This window comes from Notolepis coatsorum (assembly GCF_963971535.1).
Source record: "Notolepis coatsorum genome assembly, chromosome: 20".
In the NCBI taxonomy this organism is placed as follows: domain Eukaryota; kingdom Metazoa; phylum Chordata; class Actinopteri; order Aulopiformes; family Paralepididae; genus Notolepis; species Notolepis coatsorum.
Genome location: NC_140184.1, coordinates 3,102,254 through 3,127,194, shown reverse-complemented (window position 1 = coordinate 3,127,194; position 24,941 = coordinate 3,102,254). Strand labels below are relative to the sequence as shown.

Genomic DNA, 24,941 nt, shown 5'->3' with positions numbered 1-24,941 from the left:
AAGGTCCACACAAGAGCAATATCAATCAATACGAATAATTATTGAATTAAGGAAAAAAATCCAGTTTGATAAGCAAGAGAATGGTCGAAAACACAAAACAGGCTCACAGACAGAAAAAGGGATTGTTCAATACTCAGCGTAGTCGTCCGGTCCAGGGTCAGTACACAAGGGAGAATCTCAGCCAGTCCAGGGTCAGTACACAAGGGGGAATCTCAGCCAGTCCAGGGTCAGTACACAAGGGGGAATCTCAGCCAGTCCAGGGTCAGTACACAAGGGGGAATCTCAGCCAGTCCAGGGTCAGTACACAAGGGGGAATCTCAGCCAGTCCAGGGTCAGTACACAAGGGGGAATCTCAGCCAGTCCAGGGTCAGTACACAAGGGGGAATCTCAGCCAGTCCAGGGTCAGTACACAAGGGAGAATCTCAGCCAGTCCAGGGTCAGTACACAAGGGGGAATCTCAGCCAGTCCAGGGTCAGTACACAAGGGAGAATCTCAGCCAGTCCAGGGTCAGTACACAAGGGAGAATCTCAGCCAGTCCAGGGTCCAGTACACAAAGAACACCTACTCGCTTTCCTCTCACCTCTCACTACCTCTCACCGTCACAGCTCTGAAATCTCTCTCTCTCTCTACACCACAACTCCAACTCCTGGCACACCGAGTCCGACTTCAGAGCGGGCGAAAGTGCACAGAGGAAGGCACATTTACATTGGAACAGCTGTAAATGCCTAGTCTATTGCGAAGTCAGTCCCCGTTTGAAGATTGAAGAAGAAGAGTTAACAATAACACGTTGAAACACTTTGATATTAGGGCCGTTCTTTCAACCTAAAAGTGCACTTTCTTCAACCTCGAACCTAAATTCCTTAGCGACCCGTCTTACCAACGTAAACAAATTGCACAGAGTTGCAGCACGGCCATTCGAGACACACAGATATGAAACGAGTCATACGGAACAAATAACGTTAACGGAGGCTGAAATTAGACCAATGTGACTCACAAACTCACGACAGTAGTACACAACTACACATACAGATGCACAAAATTTTATCTGCACTGATAATCGAAACCCAGCTTAAGCCGTTAAACCCCTGTATCACCGAAGCCAATACGCACACACACAATCGAACTGGAGTGGTTTACCAAACATACACTCCCGGCATTCATAACTCATCTTCCATACGCTTAACCATAACATAACTTCCCTGTCCCCGGGTCCACATTCATGCACGAATCAATTTCAAAACGTTAGAAAAACGATACCCGAATCCACAATCATCCAATGTCTGGAAGTGGACCCATCATTCGACCTTAATAAACGGACGGCCACCGGTCCATAACCGCATTCTATAGAAGAATAAGTCTTTATTTGTCGTGCAGATTAATACACACATGCGACTCATGCGAGATGGAAGACCCACAGGAACATGCACGTGAGCTCTGACTGAGAGAGGGAAAGACAGACTGCCCTGCCCTCTGCTGGCACGTGCTGTGCACTACAAGCAACGCATCTGTGATTTGGCGCACAGTCTGTGACGTCACGGTATTGAAAATCATACCGACGGGATTTCGAAATACCCTGGTATACCGTAATACCGTCATACCGCCCAAGCCTAGTGGGCACAGCTATGTCCGCTAACATGGGAGCAAAAGTGAAGCGCTGGTCGCCGCCCGCTCACCCTCGCGCGAGGCTGGTGTGCTGTCACTCCGCTCAACTTACTCCTGACTAACCAAGTGGCTTTGTAGTGTGTGGGACGATGTCAAGTCAAGTCAAGAGTTTTAATTGTCACGGCATACAGGTATACAATGAAATGCGGATGGTCTTGCCCACAACGATGTGCAATACAGTGGTACAACATATAATAGAATCAAAAATGAAAAAACAACATTGTGCAGTAAACAGGTAACAGGTAACATGGAGTGACATCTCGGTATCTGTACATAGTTATTTACAGAGCATATGGGACATGCTAGTTAGCTTTGGTAGTGCAATACACTGTTCCTGTTATTCTAATTTAAAGTGTCCTTTCCTTTGGCCATAAGTGTGCGTGTGTGCGACATGAGTGTGTGCCCGCTCATGTTAAAGTGTTAAGTGGCTGCTCGTGTGTGAGCGTGCACAGCGTGCGTGTCGTGTGTGTGTTCATGTGTGCTTGTGTGTGGATAGTTCAATGTTCTGAGCACTCAATGTTCATTGTTCATGGCTCTGATGGCCTGGGGGAACAAGCTGAGCCTCAGCCGCTCTGTCCTAGTAGCTGGGGTTCGCAGGCGTCTGCCTGACCTCAGCAGCTGAAACAGGCTGTTATTGGGGTGGTGAGGGTCTTTCATGATGTGTGTGCACAGGTGAGGTGTGTGTCAACTAATTATGTGCAGGTGTACTATATCAGTACTAATCAGCTAGTGTGTGTGTCGGGAGTGTGTGCATGTGAGGTGGGTGTGACTAAAGGCTGTGCAGGTGTGTTCTATCAGTACTAATCAGTAGGGGTGGGATGATACATCGATCCAGATTGATATATCGATCTATTATCAATTATAAAATAGGATCGATGCAACGTAAAAAGATCGATTCATATTGCGATTTGAAAATCCCCTGGTGAGCATATCCGCCCGGCCGGAACAACAGTAGCTCAGTAGCAGCGTGTGTTAACGTTAGACAGCATTGCTTCAGAGTCCGCCTATTTTGTGACCCAAAATAAGTGCCTGTTGTTTTTTTCCCACAACGGGTCAAATGCATCTAACATGCTTTCCATCCTCGCCATTCTTTTATGCCCACGTCGCGTTAAATACCGAAATTAACGTTGAAATTAAGCTAACTAAGCTAAGCTGTAGAGCCATAGAGAGAACAGCAGAGGTCCATTAGGGACTGGGAAGGACTGCATTCTAGAGACAGCGCCACTACCAGGATCTGGCCGGTACTGCACCTTCGGACACCCAGTATGCCTTTTCCAGCCAAAATACAGCTCTGTGACAGTGAATAGGATATTAATATAAACTTTTTTTTTTTTTTTTAAAGCTAACCAAAAACAGTGAACAGGAGGTCTATTTGTATTAAAAACAAAAGATTGTTTTTCATTTAAATCTCTGGAAGAGCTCAAAAATAAAAATGTCAAATGATAGTTCCATTGCCTTTTTTTTTGTTGATTTAAATGTTACTGATTGTGTTAAATGGGCACATAATATCGTCTCATATCAATCGCAGGCACCTGAATCGAATCGTATTGTATCGTATCGTGGCAGACTTTGTGATATCGGGAAATATCGTATCGTTGTCCAAAGAATCGATATCGTATCGTGATGAAGCTGGTGATTCCCACCCCTACTAATCAGTAAACGTATCCAAAGGAGGGGGGAGGAGATCTGTCACATTATATGCATATATAGTACACTGTATGTGTTATGTGTATCCATGTTGTGTGTGTATGTACAGGTATACAGCATGGGTCATACACTGTACTCTCTCTCTCCCTCCCTCTCTCTCTCCCTCTCTCTCTCTCTCTCTCTCTCTCTCTCTCCCTCCCTCTCTCTCCGCCTCTCCCTCTATCTCTCTTCTGTCTCGCTCTCTCTCTGCCTCTCTCCCTCTCCCTCTCTCTCATTCTCTCACTCTCTCCCTCGCTCCCCCCCTCTCTCCTCCCCCCCCTCCCTCCCTCCCTCCCTCCCTCCCTCCCTCCCTCCCTCCAGGTGCGCTCTCTGCGGGGTGTGCCTGCCCTGGTGCAGCTGTTCTCCAGTGAGAGTCAGGAGGTCCAGCGGTTCTCCACCGGCGCTGCGCGGAACGTCATCTACGAGAACGCGGACAACAAGGCGGCTCTGATCGAGGCGGGCGGCGTGACGAGGCTGGTCAGCGTCCTGAAGGAACCGGACGAGGAGCTCCGCAAGAACATCACGGGTACGATCGCCGATAGAGGTCTTGTTTACGCTCACTACGTTTCTCACTACGGGTAGCTCTTAATTGAATGAATGAATGAATGAATTTATTCACACACACACACACACGATATATTACATATACATTATCTTCCTCTCCTCTCCTCTCCTCTCCTCTCCTCTCCTCTCCTCTCCTCTCCTCTCCTCTCCTCTCCTCTCCTCTCCTCTCTTCTCCTCTCCCCCCCTATCCTCTCCTCTCCCCCCTCTCCTCTCCTCTCTCCTCTCTCCTCTCTCCTCTCCTCCTCTCTCCTCTGCTCTCCTCTCCTCTCCCCCCCTCTCCTCTCCTCTCCTCTCCCCCCTCTCCTCCCCTCTCCTTTCCTCTCCTCCTCTCTCCTCTCCTCTCCTCTCCTCTCCTCTCCTCCTCTCTCCTCTCCTCTGCTCTCCTCTCCTCTCCTCTCCTCTCTCCTCTTCTCCTCTTCTCCTCTCTCCTCTGCTCTCCTCTCTCCCCTCTCCTCTCCTCTCCCCCCCTCTCCTCTCCTCTCCCCCCTCTCCTCTCCTCTCCTCTCCCCCCTCTCCTCTCCCCCCTCTCCTCTCCTCTCCCCCCTCTCCTCTCCTCTCCTTTCTCCTCTCCTCCTCTCTCCTCTGCTCTCCTCTCCTCTCCCCCCTCTCCTCTCCTCTCCTCTCCCCCCCTCTCCTCTCCTCTCCTCTCCTCTCCTCTCCTCTCCTCTCCTCTCCTCTCCTCTCCTCTCCTCTCCTCTCCTCTCCTCTCCTCTCCTCTCCTCTCCTCTCCTCTCCTCTTCTCCTCTCTCCTCTGCTCTCCTCTGCTCTCCTCTCCTCTCTCCTCTCCTCTCCTCTCCTCTCTCCTCTCCTCTCTCCTCTCTCCTCTCTCCTCTCCTCTCCTCTGCTCTCCTCTGCTCTCCTCTCCTCTCCTCTCCTCTCACTCTCTCCATGTTGTTCCTAACAGGCATCCTGTGGAACTTGTCCTCCAAAGACAACCTGAAGGAGAAGCTGTCCCGGGAGTCTCTGTCTGAGCTGACGGACCGGGTGCTGGTCCCGCTCTGCAGCGTCGGAGACTCAGGGTCCATCAACCTCAGCCCCTCGGAGAAAGACATCTTCTACAACACCACTGGCTGCCTCAGGTAACACACAGACCCCTGACCTTTGACCTTCCCGTCTGATCCAGTGTTCCGGTGTTTGTAGTATAGAGGTGCATGACTGTTCATGTCGGGGTGCATGATGATGTATGTAACTTGTAAAAAATCTTTTTTAAATGTGTTCTGTTTTCTTTTGCCTTTCGAATAGTATAAAACAATCCATAAACATTCAAATATATTCCTCTTCTCCTCCCTCTGTCTTCCCATATCCCTGCTCTAAGAGAGCCCCACCTCTCTACTGCCACATGTTCACAACACTCAATTCATAGCATTTGATCGCAGACATCTTGGTCGCAAACAGCAGGTGACTGTTTTTTATTTGATTTGATTTATTAGACGACAACACACGTCAAAGTATAAAACTCAATAAAGCCAGGGGCGGCTGGGTAGCGCAGTGGACTAAGCACTCGCCTACCACCGCAGAGACTCTGGGATGGAATCCCGCTGTCAGCGGTACCTCCGGCTTGGTCAGTCGTCCTAACTACTAACACAATTGGCAGTGTTAGTGGGTGGGAAGCCGGCGGGGTATGTGTCCTGGTCGTTGTAAACAGCGACTCCTACTGGTCGGTCGGGGCGCCTGTTCAGCAGGGAAGGGATCGGGGGGAAATAGCGTGAACCTCCGCACGCGTTACGTTCCCCCAGTGAGACTCCTCGCTGTCGGGTGAAAAGAAGCGGCTGGCTGACTCCACATGTATCAGAGGAGGCATGTGGTAGTTCTACACCCTCCCTAGGCCGACAGTGGGGCAATGCTCGCAACGACCCGGATGGGAATTGGCATAACGACAAAATTGGGATGGGTGAAAAATACAGAAAAAGCCCAAAACATTTTGGAATAATAATTTTTTATTAAAATAAAAACACAATAAAGCCAGAGACTTGTTTCCATTGTGGTCCTTGGTCTGGCACCAACATGGCACCAACATGGCACCAACATGGCACCAACATGGCACCAACATGGCACCAACATGGCACCAACATGGCACCAACACGACACCATATCACACAGAACAGACACGGGTACGACGTGGACATCATCCACCAAATGCATCTCATACAGAAAAGAGCAGAATTCTTGGCTCTCGCCCGCTGGACCTACAGCATGGCAATAAAATACACAACAGAACAATACAATACACAAAAAACACAATAGAAACCAGCACAATAGTGATGTATGAAAATGATGCTGTTTTTTTTTTATGAACCAAACAATTTGCATTGCATAAATAAAATAAATATAGCTACCCGAAATAAAAGACAATAATGCTATACTGCAACATTTTCTCAAGAGCCGGATATTTCTTAACTTTTTCTTAAAAAGGTAGCGACTGCTGATGATCTTAATGGTCAAGGGAATGTGACCGCAATCATATAGCGGGTGATTAGTGGCATCGAGACATTATTGTGGCAAAAACACATCGTGAGAATACTATGAATATTTTAGCTTTTCACTATCTGTCCGAGGCATCGTTATTCATGTCGTGTGTGTGTGTGTGTGTGTGTGTGTGTGTGTGTGTGTGTGTGTGTGTGTGTGTGTGTGTGTGTGTGTGTGTGTGTCCATGTGCGTGCACGTGGTGTGTGGTTAGAAACCTGAGCTCTGTGAACGAGAGGACGAGGCAGCAGATGAGAGAGACGAGAGGCCTGGTGGATTCTCTGGTCGCCTACATCCAGCACGCTCTGCAGGACGAGAGAGCGGAGGACAAGGTACCTTCTACCCTACACCCTAAAAACAGAGGACAAGGTACCTTCTACCTTACACCCTAAAAACAGAGGACAAGGTACCTTCTACCTTACACCCTAAAAACAGAGGACAAGGTACCACCTCTCTACCCTACACCCTAAAAACAGAGGACAAGGTACCTTCTACCCTACACCCTAAAAACAGAGGACAAGGTACCACCTCTCTACCCTACACCCTAAAAACAGAGGACAAGGTACCTTCTACCCCACACCCTAAAAACAGAGGACAGGGTACCACCTCTCTACCCTACACCCTAAAAACAGAGGACAAGGTACCTTCTACCCTACACCCTAAAAACAGAGGACAAGGTACCACCTCTCTACCCTACACCCTAAAAACAGAGGACAAGGTACCTTCTACCCTACACCCTAAAAACAGAGGACAAGGTACTACCTTCTACCCTACACCCTAAAAACAGAGGACAGGGTACCACCTCTACCCTTACACCCTAAAAGCAGAGGACAAGGTACCACCTCTCTACCATTACACCCTAAAAACAGAGGACAGGGTACCACCTCTACCATTACACCCTAAAAACAGAGGACAAGGTACCACCTCTCTACCCTACACCCTAAAAGCAGAGGACAAGGTACCACCTCTCTACCCTACACCCTAAAAACAGAGGACAAGGTACCACCTCTCTACCCTTACACCCTAAAAACAGAGGACAAGGTACCACCTCTCTACCCTTACACCCTAAAAACAGAGGACAGGGTACCACCTCTACCCTTACACCCTAAAAACAGAGGACAAGGTACCACCTCTCTACCCTTACACCCTAAAAACAGAGGACAGGGTACCACCTCTCTACCCTTACACCCTAAAAACAGAGGACAGGGTACCACCTCTCTACCCTTACACCCTAAAAACAGAGGACAAGGTACCACCTCTCTACCCTTACACCCTAAAAACAGAGGACAAGGTACCACCTCTCTACCCTTACACCCTAAAAACAGAGGACAAGGTACCACCTCTACCCTTACACCCTAAAAACAGAGGACAAGGTACCACCTCTCTACCCTACACCCTAAAAACAGAGGACAAGGTACCACCTCTCTACCCTTACACCCTAAAAACAGAGGACAAGGTACCACCTCTACCCTTACACCCTAAAAACAGAGGACAAGGTACCACCTCTCTACCCTTACACCCTAAAAACAGAGGACAAGGTACCACCTCTCTACCCTACACCCTAAAAACAGAGGACAAGGTACCACCTCTCTACCCTACACCCTAAAAACAGAGGACAAGGTACCTTCTACCCTACACCCTAAAAACAGAGGACAAGGTACCACCTCTCTACCCTACACCCTAAAAACAGAGGACAAGGTACCTTCTACCCTACACCCTAAAAACAGAGGACAAGGTACTACCTTCTACCCTACACCCTAAAAACAGAGGACAGGGTACCACCTCTACCCTTACACCCTAAAAGCAGAGGACAAGGTACCACCTCTCTACCATTACACCCTAAAAACAGAGGACAGGGTACCACCTCTACCATTACACCCTAAAAACAGAGGACAAGGTACCACCTCTCTACCCTACACCCTAAAAGCAGAGGACAAGGTACCACCTCTCTACCCTACACCCTAAAAACAGAGGACAAGGTACCACCTCTCTACCCTTACACCCTAAAAACAGAGGACAAGGTACCACCTCTCTACCCTTACACCCTAAAAACAGAGGACAGGGTACCACCTCTACCCTTACACCCTAAAAACAGAGGACAAGGTACCACCTCTCTACCCTTACACCCTAAAAACAGAGGACAGGGTACCACCTCTCTACCCTTACACCCTAAAAACAGAGGACAGGGTACCACCTCTCTACCCTTACACCCTAAAAACAGAGGACAAGGTACCACCTCTCTACCCTTACACCCTAAAAACAGAGGACAAGGTACCACCTCTCTACCCTTACACCCTAAAAACAGAGGACAAGGTACCACCTCTACCCTTACACCCTAAAAACAGAGGACAAGGTACCACCTCTCTACCCTACACCCTAAAAACAGAGGACAAGGTACCACCTCTCTACCCTTACACCCTAAAAACAGAGGACAAGGTACCACCTCTACCCTTACACCCTAAAAACAGAGGACAAGGTACCACCTCTCTACCCTTACACCCTAAAAACAGAGGACAAGGTACCACCTCTCTACCCTACACCCTAAAAACAGAGGACAAGGTACCACCTCTCTACCCTACACCCTAAAAACAGAGGACAAGGTACCTTCTACCCTACACCCTAAAAACAGAGGACAAGGTACCACCTCTCTACCCTACACCCTAAAAACAGAGGACAAGGTACCTTCTACCCTACACCCTAAAAACAGAGGACAAGGTACTACCTTCTACCCTACACCCTAAAAACAGAGGACAGGGTACCACCTCTACCCTTACACCCTAAAAGCAGAGGACAAGGTACCACCTCTCTACCATTACACCCTAAAAACAGAGGACAGGGTACCACCTCTACCATTACACCCTAAAAACAGAGGACAAGGTACCACCTCTCTACCCTACACCCTAAAAGCAGAGGACAAGGTACCACCTCTCTACCCTACACCCTAAAAACAGAGGACAAGGTACCACCTCTCTACCCTTACACCCTAAAAACAGAGGACAAGGTACCACCTCTCTACCCTTACACCCTAAAAACAGAGGACAGGGTACCACCTCTACCCTTACACCCTAAAAACAGAGGACAAGGTACCACCTCTCTACCCTTACACCCTAAAAACAGAGGACAGGGTACCACCTCTCTACCCTTACACCCTAAAAACAGAGGACAGGGTACCACCTCTCTACCCTTACACCCTAAAAACAGAGGACAAGGTACCACCTCTCTACCCTTACACCCTAAAAACAGAGGACAAGGTACCACCTCTCTACCCTTACACCCTAAAAACAGAGGACAAGGTACCACCTCTACCCTTACACCCTAAAAACAGAGGACAAGGTACCACCTCTCTACCCTACACCCTAAAAACAGAGGACAAGGTACCACCTCTCTACCCTTACACCCTAAAAACAGAGGACAAGGTACCACCTCTACCCTTACACCCTAAAAACAGAGGACAAGGTACCACCTCTCTACCCTTACACCCTAAAAACAGAGGACAAGGTACCACCTCTCTACCCTACACCCTAAAAACAGAGGACAAGGTACCACCTCTCTACCCTACACCCTAAAAACAGAGGACAAGGTACCTTCTACCCTACACCCTAAAAACAGAGGACAAGGTACCACCTCTCTACCCTACACCCTAAAAACAGAGGACAAGGTACCTTCTACCCTACACCCTAAAAACAGAGGACAAGGTACTACCTTCTACCCTACACCCTAAAAACAGAGGACAGGGTACCACCTCTACCCTTACACCCTAAAAGCAGAGGACAAGGTACCACCTCTCTACCATTACACCCTAAAAACAGAGGACAGGGTACCACCTCTACCATTACACCCTAAAAACAGAGGACAAGGTACCACCTCTCTACCCTACACCCTAAAAGCAGAGGACAAGGTACCACCTCTCTACCCTACACCCTAAAAACAGAGGACAAGGTACCACCTCTCTACCCTTACACCCTAAAAACAGAGGACAAGGTACCACCTCTCTACCCTTACACCCTAAAAACAGAGGACAGGGTACCACCTCTACCCTTACACCCTAAAAACAGAGGACAAGGTACCACCTCTCTACCCTTACACCCTAAAAACAGAGGACAGGGTACCACCTCTCTACCCTTACACCCTAAAAACAGAGGACAGGGTACCACCTCTCTACCCTTACACCCTAAAAACAGAGGACAAGGTACCACCTCTCTACCCTTACACCCTAAAAACAGAGGACAAGGTACCACCTCTCTACCCTTACACCCTAAAAACAGAGGACAAGGTACCACCTCTACCCTTACACCCTAAAAACAGAGGACAAGGTACCACCTCTCTACCCTACACCCTAAAAACAGAGGACAAGGTACCACCTCTCTACCATTACACCCTAAAAACAGAGGACAAGGTACCACCTCTACCCTTACACCCTAAAAACAGAGGACAAGGTACCACCTCTCTACCCTTACACCCTAAAAACAGAGGACAAGGTACCACCTCTCTACCCTACACCCTAAAAACAGAGGACAAGGTACCACCTCTCTACCCTTACACCCTAAAAACAGAGGACAAGGTACCACCTCTACCCTTACACCCTAAAACAGAGGACAAGGTACCACCTCTCTACCCTTACACCCTAAAAACAGAGGACAGGGTACCACCTCTCTACCCTTACACCCTAAAAGCAGAGGACAAGGTACCACCTCTCTACCCTTACACCCTAAAAACAGAGGACAGGGTACCACCTCTCTACCCTTACACCCTAAAAGCAGAGGACAAGGTACCACCTCTCTACCCTTACACCCTAAAAACAGAGGACAAAGTACCACCTCTCTACCCTTACACCCTAAAAACAGAGGACAAGGTACCACCTCTCTACCCTTACACCCTAAAAACAGAGGACAAGGTACCACCTCTCTACCCTTACACCCTAAAAACAGAGGACAAGGTACCACCTCTACCCTTACACCCTAAAAACAGAGGACAAGGTACCACCTCTCTACCCTTACACCCTAAAAACAGAGGACAGGGTACCACCTCTACCCTTACACCCTAAAAACAGAGGACAAGGTACCACCTCTACCCTTACACCCTAAAAACAGAGGACAGGGTACCACCTCTCTACCCTTACACCCTAAAAACAGAGGACAAGGTACCACCTCTACCCTTACACCCTAAAAACAGAGGACAGGGTACCACCTCTCTACCCTTACACCCTAAAAACAGAGGACAGGGTACCACCTCTACCCTTACACCCTAAAAACAGAGGACAGGGTACCACCTCTACCCTTACACCCTAAAAACAGAGGACAGGGTACCACCTCTACCCTACACCCTAAAAACAGAGGACAGGGTACCACCTCTACCCTTACACCCTAAAAACAGAGGACAGGGTACCACCTCTCTACCCTTACACCCTAAAAACAGAGGACAAGGTACCACCTCTACCCTTACACCCTAAAAACAGAGGACAGGGTACCACCTCTCTACCCTTACACCCTAAAAACAGAGGACAGGGTACCACCTCTACCCTTACACCCTAAAAACAGAGGTACCACCTCTACCCTTACACCCTAAAAACAGAGGACAAGGTACCACCTCTCTACCCTTACACCCTAAAAACAGAGGACAAGGTACCACCTCTCTACCCTTACACCCTAAAAACAGAGGACAGGGTACCACCTCTACCCTTACACCCTAAAAACAGAGGACAAGGTACCACCTCTCTACCCTTACACCCTAAAAACAGAGGACAAGATACCACCTCTCTACCCTACACCCTAAAAACAGAGGACAAGGTACCACCTCTCTACCCTTACACCCTAAAAACAGAGGACAAGGTACCACCTCTCTACCCTACACCCTAAAAACAGAGGTACCACCTCTACCCTTACACCCTAAAAACAGAGGACAAGGTACCACCTCTCTACCCTTACACCCTAAAACAGAGGACAAGGTACCACCTCTACCCTACACCCTAAAAACAGAGGACAAGGTACCACCTCTCTACCCTTACACCCTAAAAACAGAGGACAAGGTACCACCTCTCTACCCTTACACCCTAAAAACAGAGGACAAGGTACCACCTCTCTACCCTACACCCTAAAAACAGAGGACAAGGTACCACCTCTACCCTTACACCCTAAAAACAGAGGACAAGGTACCACCTCTCTACCCTTACACCCTAAAAACAGAGGACAAGGTACCACCTCTCTACCCTTACACCCTAAAAACAGAGGACAAGGTACCACCTCTCTACCCTTACACCCTAAAAACAGAGGACAAGGTACCACCTCTCTACCCCTACACCCTAAAAACAGAGGACAAGGTACCACCTCTCTACCCTACACCCTAAAAACAGAGGACAAGGTACCACCTCTCTACCCTTACACCCTAAAAACAGAGGACAAGGTACCACCTCTCTACCCTTACACCCTAAAAACAGAGGACAAGGTACCACCTCTCTACCCCTACACCCTAAAAACAGAGGACAAGGTACCACCTCTCTACCCTTACACCCTAAAAACAGAGGACAGGGTACCACCTCTCTACCCTTACACCCTAAAAACAGAGGACAAGGTACCACCTCTCTACCCTTACACCCTAAAAACAGAGGACAAGGTACCACCTCTCTACCCTACACCCTAAAAGCAGAGGACAAGGTACCACCTCTCTACCCTTACACCCTAAAAGCAGAGGACAAGGTACCACCTCTCTACCCTTACACCCTAAAAACAGAGGACAAGGTACCACCTCTCTACCCTTACACCCTAAAAACAGAGGACAAGGTACCACCTCTCTACCCTTACACCCTAAAAACAGAGGACAAGGTACCACCTCTCTACCCTACACCCTAAAAACAGAGGACAAGGTACCACCTCTCTACCCTTACACCCTAAAAGCATAGGACAAGGTACCACCTCTCTACCCTACACCCTAAAAACAGAGGACAGGGTACCACCTCTCTACCCTTACACCCTAAAAACAGAGGACAGGGTACCACCTCTCTACCCTTACACCCTAAAAACAGAGGACAGGGTACCACTTCTACCCTACACCCTAAAAACAGAGGACAAGGTACCACCTCTCTACCCTTACACCCTAAAAACAGAGGACAGGGTACCACCTCTCTACCCTTACACCCTAAAAACAGAGGACAAGGTACCACCTCTCTACCCTTACACCCTAAAAGCAGAGGACAAGGTACCACCTCTCTACCCTACACCCTAAAAACAGAGGACAAGGTACCACCTCTCTACCCTTACACCCTAAAAACAGAGGACAAGGTACCACCTCTCTACCCTTACACCCTAAAAACAGAGGACAAGGTACCACCTCTACCCTTACACCCTAAAAACAGAGGACAGGGTACCACCTCTACCCTTACACCCTAAAAGCAGAGGACAAGGTACCACCTCTCTACCCTTACACCCTAAAAGCAGAGGACAAGGTACCACCTCTCTACCCTTACACCCTAAAAACAGAGGACAAGGTACCACCTCTACCCTTACACCCTAAAAACAGAGGACAGGGTACCACCTCTCTACCCTTACACCCTAAAAACAGAGGACAAGGTACCACCTCTACCCTTACACCCTAAAAACAGAGGACAGGGTACCACCTCTACCCTTACACCCTAAAAGCAGAGGACAAGGTACCACCTCTCTACCCTTACACCCTAAAAACAGAGGACAAGGTACCACCTCTACCCTTACACCCTAAAAACAGAGGACAGGGTACCACCTCTACCCTTACACCCTAAAAACAGAGGACAGGGTACCACCTCTACCCTTACACCCTAAAAGCAGAGGACAAGGTACCACCTCTCTACCCTACACCCTAAAAACAGAGGACAGGGTACCACCTCTCTACCCTTACACCCTAAAAACAGAGGACAAGGTACCACCTCTCTACCCTACACCCTAAAAACAGAGGACAAGGTACCACCTCTCTACCCTACACCCTAAAAACAGAGGACAAGGTACCACCTCTCTACCCTACACCCTAAAAACAGAGGACAGGGTACCACCTCTACCCTTACACCCTAAAAACAGAGGACAGGGTACCACCTCTCTACCCTTACACCCTAAAAACAGAGGACAGGGTACCACCTCTCTACCCTTACACCCTAAAAACAGAGGTACCACCTCTACCCTTACACCCTAAAAACAGAGGACAGGGTACCACCTCTCTACCCTACACCCTAAAAACAGAGGACAAGGTACCACCTCTCTACCCTTACACCCTAAAAACAGAGGACAAGGTACCACCTCTCTACCCTTACACCCTAAAAACAGAGGACAAGGTACCACCTCTCTACCCTTACACCCTAAAAACAGAGGACAAGGTACCACCTCTCTACCCTACACCCTAAAAACAGAGGACAAGGTACCACCTCTCTACCCTTACACCCTAAAAACAGAGGACAAGGTACCACCTCTCTACCCTACACCCTAAAAACAGAGGACAAGGTACCACCTCTCTACCCTTACACCCTAAAAACAGAGGACAAGGTACCACCTCTCTACCATTACACCCTAAAAACAGAGGACAAGGTACCACCTCTCTACCCTTACACCCTAAAAACAGAGGACAAGGTACCACCTCTCTACCCTTACACCCTAAAAACAGAGGACAAGGTACCACCTCTCTACCCTACACCCTAAAAACAGAGGACAAGGTACCACCTCTCTACCCTACACCCTAAAAACAGAGGACAAGGTACCACCTCTCTACCATTACACCCTAAAAACAGAGGACAAGGTACCACCTCTCTACCCTACACCCTAAAAACAGAGGACAAGGTACCACCTCTCTACCCTTACACCCTAAAAGCAGAGGACAAGGTACCACCTCTCTACCCTTACACCCTAAAAACAGAGGACAAGGTACCACCTCTCTACCCTTACACCCTAAAAACAGAGGACAGGGTACCACCTCTCTACCCTTACACCCTAAAAACAGAGGACAAGGTACCACCTCTCTACCCTTACACCCTAAAAACAGAGGACAAGGTACCACCTCTCTACCCTTACACCCTAAAAACAGAGGACAAGGTACCACCTCTCTACCCTTACACCCTAAAAACAGAGGACAGGGTACCACCTCTCTACCCTTACACCCTAAAAACAGAGGACAGGGTACCACCTCTCTACCCTTACACCCTAAAAACAGAGGACAGGGTACCACCTCTCTACCCTTACACCCTAAAAACAGATGACAAGGTACACTCTCAAAAATGGATGTGTTATTTAATATAAAAAAAATACTTTTTTGATACTGCTGCAAAGCAACTTTGGTACATTAACATTACATAATCTTTGGATGCTTTTGTATTGTGGTTGAACTGAAGAAATGTTATATCTTGGAACAAACAAGCTTATTGGCTCACCGACACTGATAAGATGAACTACCTGGGTATCGAATGGGGGAGACAGTGGCTCGGGAGGTAGAGCACAGAACTGAAGAACAGTACCTCTGGCCCAGGCTGACTACTCTCCCACACCCGCATGACCTGCTCCTTGTTCAGGAGAACTGTATTTCTGCTCTCTCCTTTGGTGGATTAGAGACGTCATTTGCCAGTCAGTTGGAAAGGAATTCAGAGAATATCCGATCCAGAATCTCCCAAATCCCCCCCAAATTAATGCACAAAGCAGCTCACTGAGACAGCTCTCTCTCTAACAGCGAGGGTCTGGTTTTATTGCTAGAAATGTTCTGTTTGGTTGTGATATACCGGTATTAATAATGAAGAAATCCTACACGTAACATCGTCAACTCTGTTTTTCTCTGGTCATTTGTTGTGGATGTTGTTTAACTACAGTGCTGTGGTTTAGCTCGGCTGTAGTGAGGCCCAGTGTATTCAGTAGCTCAGCTGTAGTGAGGCCCAGTGTAGTGGTTTAGCTCGGCTGTAGTGAGGCCCCAGTGCATTCAGACGTGACACTTATAGTTTTTACTGACTGGATGATTCGTTTACATTTTTTACTGATTATTCAACATTATGTCACTTCTCCATCTTCCATATCTCTCCTCTTTACCTCTACCTTTCCTTTATTATTCTATCTCTCCCTCTATCCTTCCCTGGTCTTTCTCCTTCCTTCCGCTCTCTCACTCCCTCCTCTTTCTTTCTTTCTTTTTCTTTCTTTCTGTCTTTCTTTATGTCTTTCTTTCTTTCTTTCGTTCTGTCTTTGTGTTTGTCTGTCTTTCTGTCTTTCCTTCCGTCTCTCTCCCTCCCCTCCCACCCTCCCTCCCCCCTCTCCCTCCCCTCCCCCGCTCCCTCCCCTTCCCCCCTCCCTCCCTCCCTCCCCTCCCTCCCCCCCCCCCCCCCCCCCCCCCCCTCTCCCCAGGGGGTAGAGAACACCATGTGTATCTTGAGGAACCTGTCCTACCAGCTCTACCTGGAGCTCCCCCCCTCGGCACGGCAGCGCCTGGAGGGTCCCACCCGGGCCTCGGCCACCAGGGAGAGTCAGGCCATCGGCTGCTTCACCCCGCAGAGCAAGAAGGCCAAAGAGGTACGGGATCATTTGGATCAGGGGTGGCCAACCCGCGGCTCGCGAGCCCGTCAATGTGCGGCTCTTCCATCCATAAAAAAATATAAATAATTTATATATATATATATATATATATATATATGTTTTTTTTTTTTACTTTATTTTTTACTTTTTTGTCACTCATTCCATAAGAACGTAGAATAAACAATTTACTCAAGCCTAGTAACAGACACACTATTTCTGACACTGATCCATATATGTCCCTAGATTCAGATAACAAGAACATGCAAATGGGGCATTTAAAAAATAAATGTAAATGGTCCATTTGCATGTTCTTGGTATCTGAATCTAGGGACATATATGGATCAGTGTCATAAATAGTGTGTCTGTTACTAGGCTTGAGTAAATTGTAATGAACCAAAGGAGAATATCAATTCTATTTAAAAAAAATAAATAAAACTTATCTTTGACTGTGAATAACACCATGCTAAAATTGACCAGACCTGAAAAATCTAAGCAAATGAATAAAGGGAAGATGATTAAACAGAAGGTTTTGTAGATACAGTACTGAATTCTGCCATCTTTTTTATAATGTAAATTTCTCCACCATTTTTCATCGTATTGCAACACCGTTTTTTGCAAGACGTTCACAGAAAGGTAGAGAAACTAACTGCGTTCTGTTTTATGGCAAATACCGTTCAGGTTTGTGGGAGATAATCCCAAAAAATAAGAGAAATAAAAAGGTAAATCCAGAAGTCAGATGATTGACAGGGGCTGGTGTGAGCTGGGTAGGGTAGTTTTTCAAAATTCGAAAGCCCTGAGTCTCTTCCTTCAAAAGACTACACTCACTTTTGGCTGTGCCACTTCCTCCTGTCGATATGCGCCGGTTTCCGACTCAATGCCCTGAGATTTCTATAATCTTATATTTCACTAATAACAGTTAAAATAATTGGTAAACAAACGTAATGCTGAAAATATACACTTTTACTGTATATCTCGGGTTTAAGAGGTTAACCCTGTGAGGCCCAAATTAAAAAGACATTAGCAACTTCAGAGGCCAGAGGGTGGGACCTATAAACACATTCACTATCAAATAGCATTGTGAGGCTGAACAACAGGACCAATTGACTATACATGTGCTTACATTTTTTTAAATAAACATTCTTTTTTTAAATGGCTAAAAGTGATTTTGTAATTTTGCAACCGTGGGTCTCACAGGGTACTTTTAACCCTGTGAGGCGTAAATAAAAAAGACATTAGCAACTTCAGAGGGTGAGACCTATAAACACATGAAGGGTGCCGTGACTGAAAAAAAAGGTTGAGAAACGCTGGTATATGGTGTGGCTCTTTGTGGTACCACAGTAATGTTTGTGGCTCTTAGGGCCCTTTCTCACTCACGCTATTCGTTTCTATTTCGTTCCGTTCTGCCCGTACCGAGATCTGATTCGAACTCCCCCCCCCCCCCTCTCCCCCCTCTAGTTTGTGTACACACTTCAGTCTGGGTGCGCTCTGGGTTTTGTTTACGGTTTGCGTTTGAGCTTGTAAGCTTGCCGTAGTCGATGATGTCACGCTCGAAATGTAAACACAGGAAGTCTTAACACGGAGACTGGAGAATGAATGTTGATATAAAGAAACAAATAACTAATAAATATGAAGTTATATTTGAACCTCTGTTGTCAAGCCTTGTCAATACAACCCACTCCCCTTTTCTCACGAATGGAACTCTGTTGTAGAGTCCGCTTTTGATCGTTTTGCAGGGTTAACAATAACGCTAAGCTAACGGCTAACGCTAACGTTACTACATGCAACATACTAGCTCGCATCGATTATATTGAATGTCATTGATCTACTGGTCGACCGAAAATGTAAACGGGAATGTCTTAACACGACTGCGGACTCTGGATGTTGATATAAAATGAACAAATTGCCAATAAATATGAAGTTATATTTGAACCTCTGTTGTCAAGCCGTGTCAATATAACCCACCCCATTTTATCACGAATGGGTGGTGTTGTAGAGTCCGCTTTTGAGCGTTTTGAGCGATCTACTGGTCGACCACGGCCGACTGGTTGGGCACCACTGGTCTAATAGAAATAAATGCATTCGAACAATGTAGACATAGCAATGGCAAACAAAATGTATGACGTTATGTCAGCACCAGGCGCCACGCCCGTGAAAAGGTACAAGCTCGCAAAGCCACACCCCCCGTTCTCCCGGGACCGACCCCGAGACCACCTCTGCCAGCTGGTCCCGTTCAGCGGGGGGTGAAACGATTCAGCGCCGTTTCGCACCCCAAAAGTGGTGAGTGAGAACACTGCCCCCCGTGCTCCGGGACGGTGATTCGGTACAAAAGGCTGAGTGTGAAAGCCCCCTTAGTCTCTGACTGGTTGGCCACCCCTGATTTAGATCAACACACCCATCAGTGCATCCACAGAAATGCCCCCCCCCCCCCCCCCACCTCAAATATCTCCTCACCCCAGAACCCTCCACTCGTAACCTGCCCTCCGCCAACACAAACCGCCTCCTTCCCCCCATCAGGACCGAGCTCCGCACCCTGGGGGGCGACCAGGCCTTCTGCTGGGCTGCTCCTCGCCTGTGGAACGCCCTCCCTGACCACCTCAGAGCACCACAGACCACCGCTTCCTTTAAAAGAGGACTTAAAACATACCTCTTCACCAAAGCCTTCCCTTAGTTTTAACCTTTTTATACATGCCTTGTGTGTTTTATCCCTTTTTTATGCTTTTATGGCTTTTTTTTTTTTTTATTGCTTAATGTTTTTAAAGTCTGTTTTTACCCTGTAGCACTCTGAGATTTGGTTTCCAAATGTAGAGTGCACTATAAATCGAATGTATTATTATTATTATTATTATTATCCAGTACCCCGGGTCTAACAGTCTGGATCCAGTACCCCGGGTCTAACAGTCTGGATCCAGTACCCCGGGTCTAACAGTCTGGATCCAGCACCCCGGGTCTAACAGGTCTAACAGTCTGGATCCAGCACCCCGGGTCTAACAGGTCTAACAGTCTGGATCCAGCACCCCGGGTCTAACAGGTCTAACAGTCTGGATCCAGCACCCCGGGTCTAACAGGTCTAACAGTCTGGATCCAGCACCCCGGGTCTAACAGGTCTAACAGTCTGGATCCAGCACCCCGGGTCTAACAGTCTGGATCCAGTACCCCGGGTCTAACAGGTCTAACAGTCTGGATCCAGTACCCCGGGTCTAACAGTCTGGATCCAGTACCCCGGGTCTAACAGGTCTAACAGTCTGGATCCAGTACCGGGTCTAACAGCCTGGATCCAGTACCCCGGGTCTAACAGGTCTAACAGTCTGGATCCAGTACCCCGGGTCTAACAGGTCTAACAGTCTGGATCCAGTACCCCGGGTCTAACAGGTCCAACAGTCTGGATCCAGTACCCCGGGTCTAACGGTCTGGATCCAGTACCCCGGGTCTAACAGTCTGGATCCAGTTCCCCGGGTCCAACAGTCTGGATCCAGTACCGGGTCCAACAGTCTGGATCCAGTACCGGGTCTAACAGTCTGGATCCAGCACCCCGGGTCTAACAGTCTGGATCCAGTACCCCGGGTCTAACAGTCTGGATCCAGTACCCCGGGTCCAACAGTCTGGATACAGTACCGGGTCTAACAGTCTGGATCCAGCACCCCGGGTCTAACAGTCTGGATCCAGTACCGGGTCTAACAGTCTGGATCCAGCACCCCGGGTCTAACAGTCTGGATCCAGTACCGGGTCTAACAGTCTGGATCCAGTACCCCGGGTCGCTGTCCGCTTGGCCTTTTCTTTCAGATTCCCATAATAATCAATTCCAGCTAAATCCCCTGAATCAGAATTCTGATTATATTATTATATTGAGTGTAGCAAAAACGTTGTTAATTTCACCCGAGCAAGGAGCACATTTTAAACATCCGTCGCTCAAACCACTCGAGACCGTTCGGACTCCATTCCGCTCGCGATGCTGCGCTGCCGAAGCCAAGTCATGACGGGCAAACATTTATAGAAAAGTTACTCGCGTTCGCGTATTACTTGTAATTTAACCCTCCAGTCATCCTTGTCGCAGTTCTGGTCAAAAAGCCCTTTTTTACGTGTTTGTGGATAGCGTTGGCTAGATTTTATGTATATGCCAAAAAAGTAGCTCAGTATCACATCTTGGACTCACATTACTATAATCCATGTTTGTTTTTTTAAAACAATCACTATTAACACTTTCAGTGCCGTTCACGTAGAACTACGTTTCTGTCGTCCGATCGTTGAGTGCCGGAAACGTAGATCTACGTTTCTGTCACAGTATTTCTTTTATTATCTATATCCATTCATAATTCAGCGGGGCACCTTGTGCATACTGTTCTGAGTGTGTCTGAGCTGGCAGACGGTATTATACCGCCCTCTAACGCCTTCGGCCAGTAATGCACCCGGTTAGAAACGGGTTAGTTTATTTTCTATACTGAGCTGCGGCGTGGGGGCGGGTCCTAAACACTCCGGCAAAACACACGCTTCTAGGGATGGCTTGGCCAACTGACCCCGCCCGCCCGCTGAAGAGCAATACCCAATAACGTCGGAGGCACGATCGCTGTGGATAACTGGAATGGCGATGAGATTATTGGATTCTTTTTTTTCCATTACTTCAGAGACCAGGTAAGGACACCATATATGAAAGCTTGCGTTGATCTGATATTTATTTCTACTGCGATTGAAGCTATATGTGTTTATGTGTCTAGCTGTTCTGCCGTTGGGTTGCAGGAGGAGGGGGGGGCACGCCGGTCTAAATCACATTGCATGCGTGCACGACAAAGGATAATAGTGATGATCTAGCGTTGATTTCAGGAAGATCCGATAATCAGGCGAAAAATGACAACGTGTTTATTGAATTACACAAAAACGCTGTTTTCGTGTCTTTTCCCTGGAATTGCTCAGAAGCGGCCGGACTATGTTCATATTCAAAATGGTATAAAATGGAAATGTACGGATGAAAAAATAATCTGTTTTTTTGCACGTTGACCAGAAGCAGCTCAATGAGACTCGAGGGCGTTATTAGACCCATAGCGATACTATAAAATATAGGTTTAATTCTACAAACTACAACTACGCTTACATGGGGTTAATGGGCGGCACGGAAGTGGTCACTTCCCGGAAGGGGCGTGGCACTCAGTGTGTTAACCATTTCTGCGCCAAAAACGAGTTAACTCGTTATAGCCCGCCAATCGTTGGCCGCCAACAACGAGTATACTCGTTATTATGATCGTTATTTCTTTTATTCGCTATTTCCATTCATAATTCCCCCGTTAATTTTCTTTGGTGGATAACGTGGGACACACGACCGCGGTATTTGGAATGGCGATCAGATAATTGGATTATTCTTTTTGCAGTACATCATAGACAAGGTAAGGACTATATATTATCAATCTTGCGTTGATCCGTTAATTTTTTTCCTGCGATCGCAGCGTGTGTGTGCCGTGTCCCGTTGGCTGCGATCAAAGCATGGAGGGCCGGCTTCCCCCCCCCCCCTCCTTCGTGCATGCATGATGAAACATAATACCGATAATCTAACATTGATTTCAGATTTATTCAATAATCAATAAAGAAATGGCAACATGTTTAGTGAATTGCACTAAAGCGCTGTTTGACGGAGTTCCCTGGGATTACACAGGATCACTCTACAACTATACTATATTCACCACGGTATAAAACGGAAATGTATGGATGAAAAAATTATACGTTTTTTGCATGTTGACCGGAAGAAACTCACTGACAATTGACGGTGTTATTAGATCCATAGATATAATATTTAATATAGTTTTAGCACTACAAACACCGGCATCTACCCCCATTGCATTACAGCGCTGGCACAAATGGCCATATACGCCCACAGCCACCTCCGGTGGTCGATGTGTTAAGTGTGTGAACAACAAGTGTCACACCTTTCACCCTAGTCGCAGAACTGGACTGGGTAACCCTAACCCCAACCCTAACCCCAACCCCAACCCTAACCCTAACCCTAACCCCAACCCCAACCCCAACCCCAACCCAAGAAATGGTTAAAATCCTGAAAATGAATAAATATTCTATATGTATGGTGAGGACTGAAGTTAATTGGAACAATACATGAAAAAGGTATGTTTTTACTGAGATCACAGTTTCGGTCACTAGGGAGACAGGTAGTGGGTTTTTTGAAGGTTGACTCCGGGGTTAAGATTCAAATAGCCACCTTTTGCCTGAGAGGACGGAGGACGGGTGAAGAGAGCACCGGCCTTCACTCGCTGCTGTTTCAGAGTCCTGAGAGGACGGAGGACGGGTGAAGAGAGCACCGGCCTTCACTCGCTGCTGTTTCAGAGTCCTGAGAGGACGGAGGACGGGTGAAGAGAGCACCGGCCTTCACTCGCTGCTGTGTCAGAGTCCTGAGAGGACGGAGGACGGGTGAAGAGAGCACCGGCCTTCACTCGCTGCTGTTTCAGAGTCCTGAGAGGACGGAGGACGGGTGAAGAGAGCACCGGCCTTCACTCGCTGCTGTGTCAGAGTCCTGAGAGGACGGAGGACGGGTGAAGAGAGCACCGGCCTTCACTCGCTGCTGTGTCAGAGTCCTGAGAGGACGGAGGACGGGTGAAGAGAGCACCGGCCTTCACTCGCTGTGTTTCAGAGTCCTGAGAGGACGGAGGACGGGTGAAGAGAGCACCGGCCTTCACTCGCTGCTGTGTCAGAGTCCTGAGAGGACGGAGGACGGGTGAAGAGAGCACCGGCCTTCACTCGCTGCTGTGTCAGAGTCCTGAGAGGACGGAGGACGGGTGAAGAGAGCACCGGCCTTCACTCGCTGCTGTGTCAGAGTCCTGAGAGGACGGAGGACGGGTGAAGAGAGCACCGGCCTTCACTCGCTGCTGTGTCAGAGTCCTGAGAGGACGGAGGACGGGTGAAGAGAGCACCGGCCTTCACTCGCTGCTTGTCGGCGGAGACGCGCGTGTTTTTTGCGCTCTCTGCATATTTCTTGCCCCGAGGAAAATGACTCCTCTGCATTTTCACACGGTTAATTCTTAGCCTAAATCCGCGCATTCATGCTCCAAAAAAGCAGAGAGAGGTGGAGCAGAGAGAGAGAGGTGGAGTGGAGAGAGGTGGAGCGGAGAGAGAGAGGTGGAGTGGAGAGAGGTGGAGCGGAGAGAGGTGGAGCAGAGAGAGGTGGAGCAGAGAGAGAGAGGTGGAGCAGAGAGAGGTGGAGCAGAGAGAGAGAGGTGGAGTGGAGAGAGGTGGAGCGGAGAGAGGTGGAGCAGAGAGAGGTGGAGCAGAGAGAGAGAGGTGGAGCAGAGAGAGGTGGAGCAGAGAGAGAGAGGTGGAGTGGAGAGAGGTGGAGCGGAGAGAGAGAGGTGGAGTGGAGAGAGGTGGAGCGGAGAGAGGTGGAGCAGAGAGAGAGGTGGAGCGGAGAGAGGTGGAGCAGAGAGAGAGGTGGAGCGGAGAGAGGTGGAGCAGAGAGAGAGGTGGAGCAGAGAGAGGTGGAGCAGAGAGAGGTGGAGCGGAGAGAGAGGTGGAGTGGAGAGAGGTGGAGCAGAGAGAGGTGGAGCAGAGAGAGAGAGGTGGAGCGGAGAGAGAGAGGTGGAGCAGAGAGAGGTGGAGCAGAGAGAGAGAGGTGGAGCGGAGAGAGAGAGGTGGAGCAGAGAGAGGTGGAGTGGAGAGAGGTGGAGCAGAGAGAGGTGGAGCAGAGAGAGGTGGAGCAGAGAGAGAGAGGTGGAGCAGAGAGAGGTGGAGCGGAGAGAGGTGGAGCAGAGAGAGGTGGAGCAGAGAGAGAGAGGTGGAGCAGAGAGAGGTGGAGCGGAGAGAGGTGGAGCGGAGAGAGGTGGAGCAGAGAGAGGTGGAGCAGAGAGAGAGAGGTGGAGCAGAGAGAGGTGGAGCAGAGAGAGGTGGAGCAGAGAGAGAGAGGTGGAGCGGAGAGAGAGAGGTGGAGCAGAGAGAGGTGGAGCAGAGAGAGAGAGGTGGAGCGGAGAGAGAGAGGTGGAGTGGAGAGAGGTGGAGCGGAGAGAGGTGGAGCGGAGAGAGGTGGAGCAGAGAGAGGTGGAGCAGAGAGAGAGAGGTGGAGCAGAGAGAGGTGGAGCGGAG

The 24,941-nt window shown here is 48.5% G+C and overlaps 1 protein-coding gene across 1 annotated transcript in view; it reads left to right on the top strand.

Moving 5' to 3' along the window:
• Positions 1-24,941, top strand: part of pkp3b (plakophilin 3b) — a 69,047-nt gene that overhangs the window by 1,693 nt on the left and 42,413 nt on the right. Inside the window, exons 3-6 of the mRNA XM_084337695.1 lie at positions 3,670-3,874; positions 4,817-4,991; positions 6,590-6,707; positions 16,707-16,871. Of these exons, the coding sequence (XP_084193821.1) occupies positions 3,670-3,874; positions 4,817-4,991; positions 6,590-6,707; positions 16,707-16,871 (663 nt within the window). The remainder of the gene's footprint in view (positions 1-3,669; positions 3,875-4,816; positions 4,992-6,589; positions 6,708-16,706; positions 16,872-24,941) is intronic.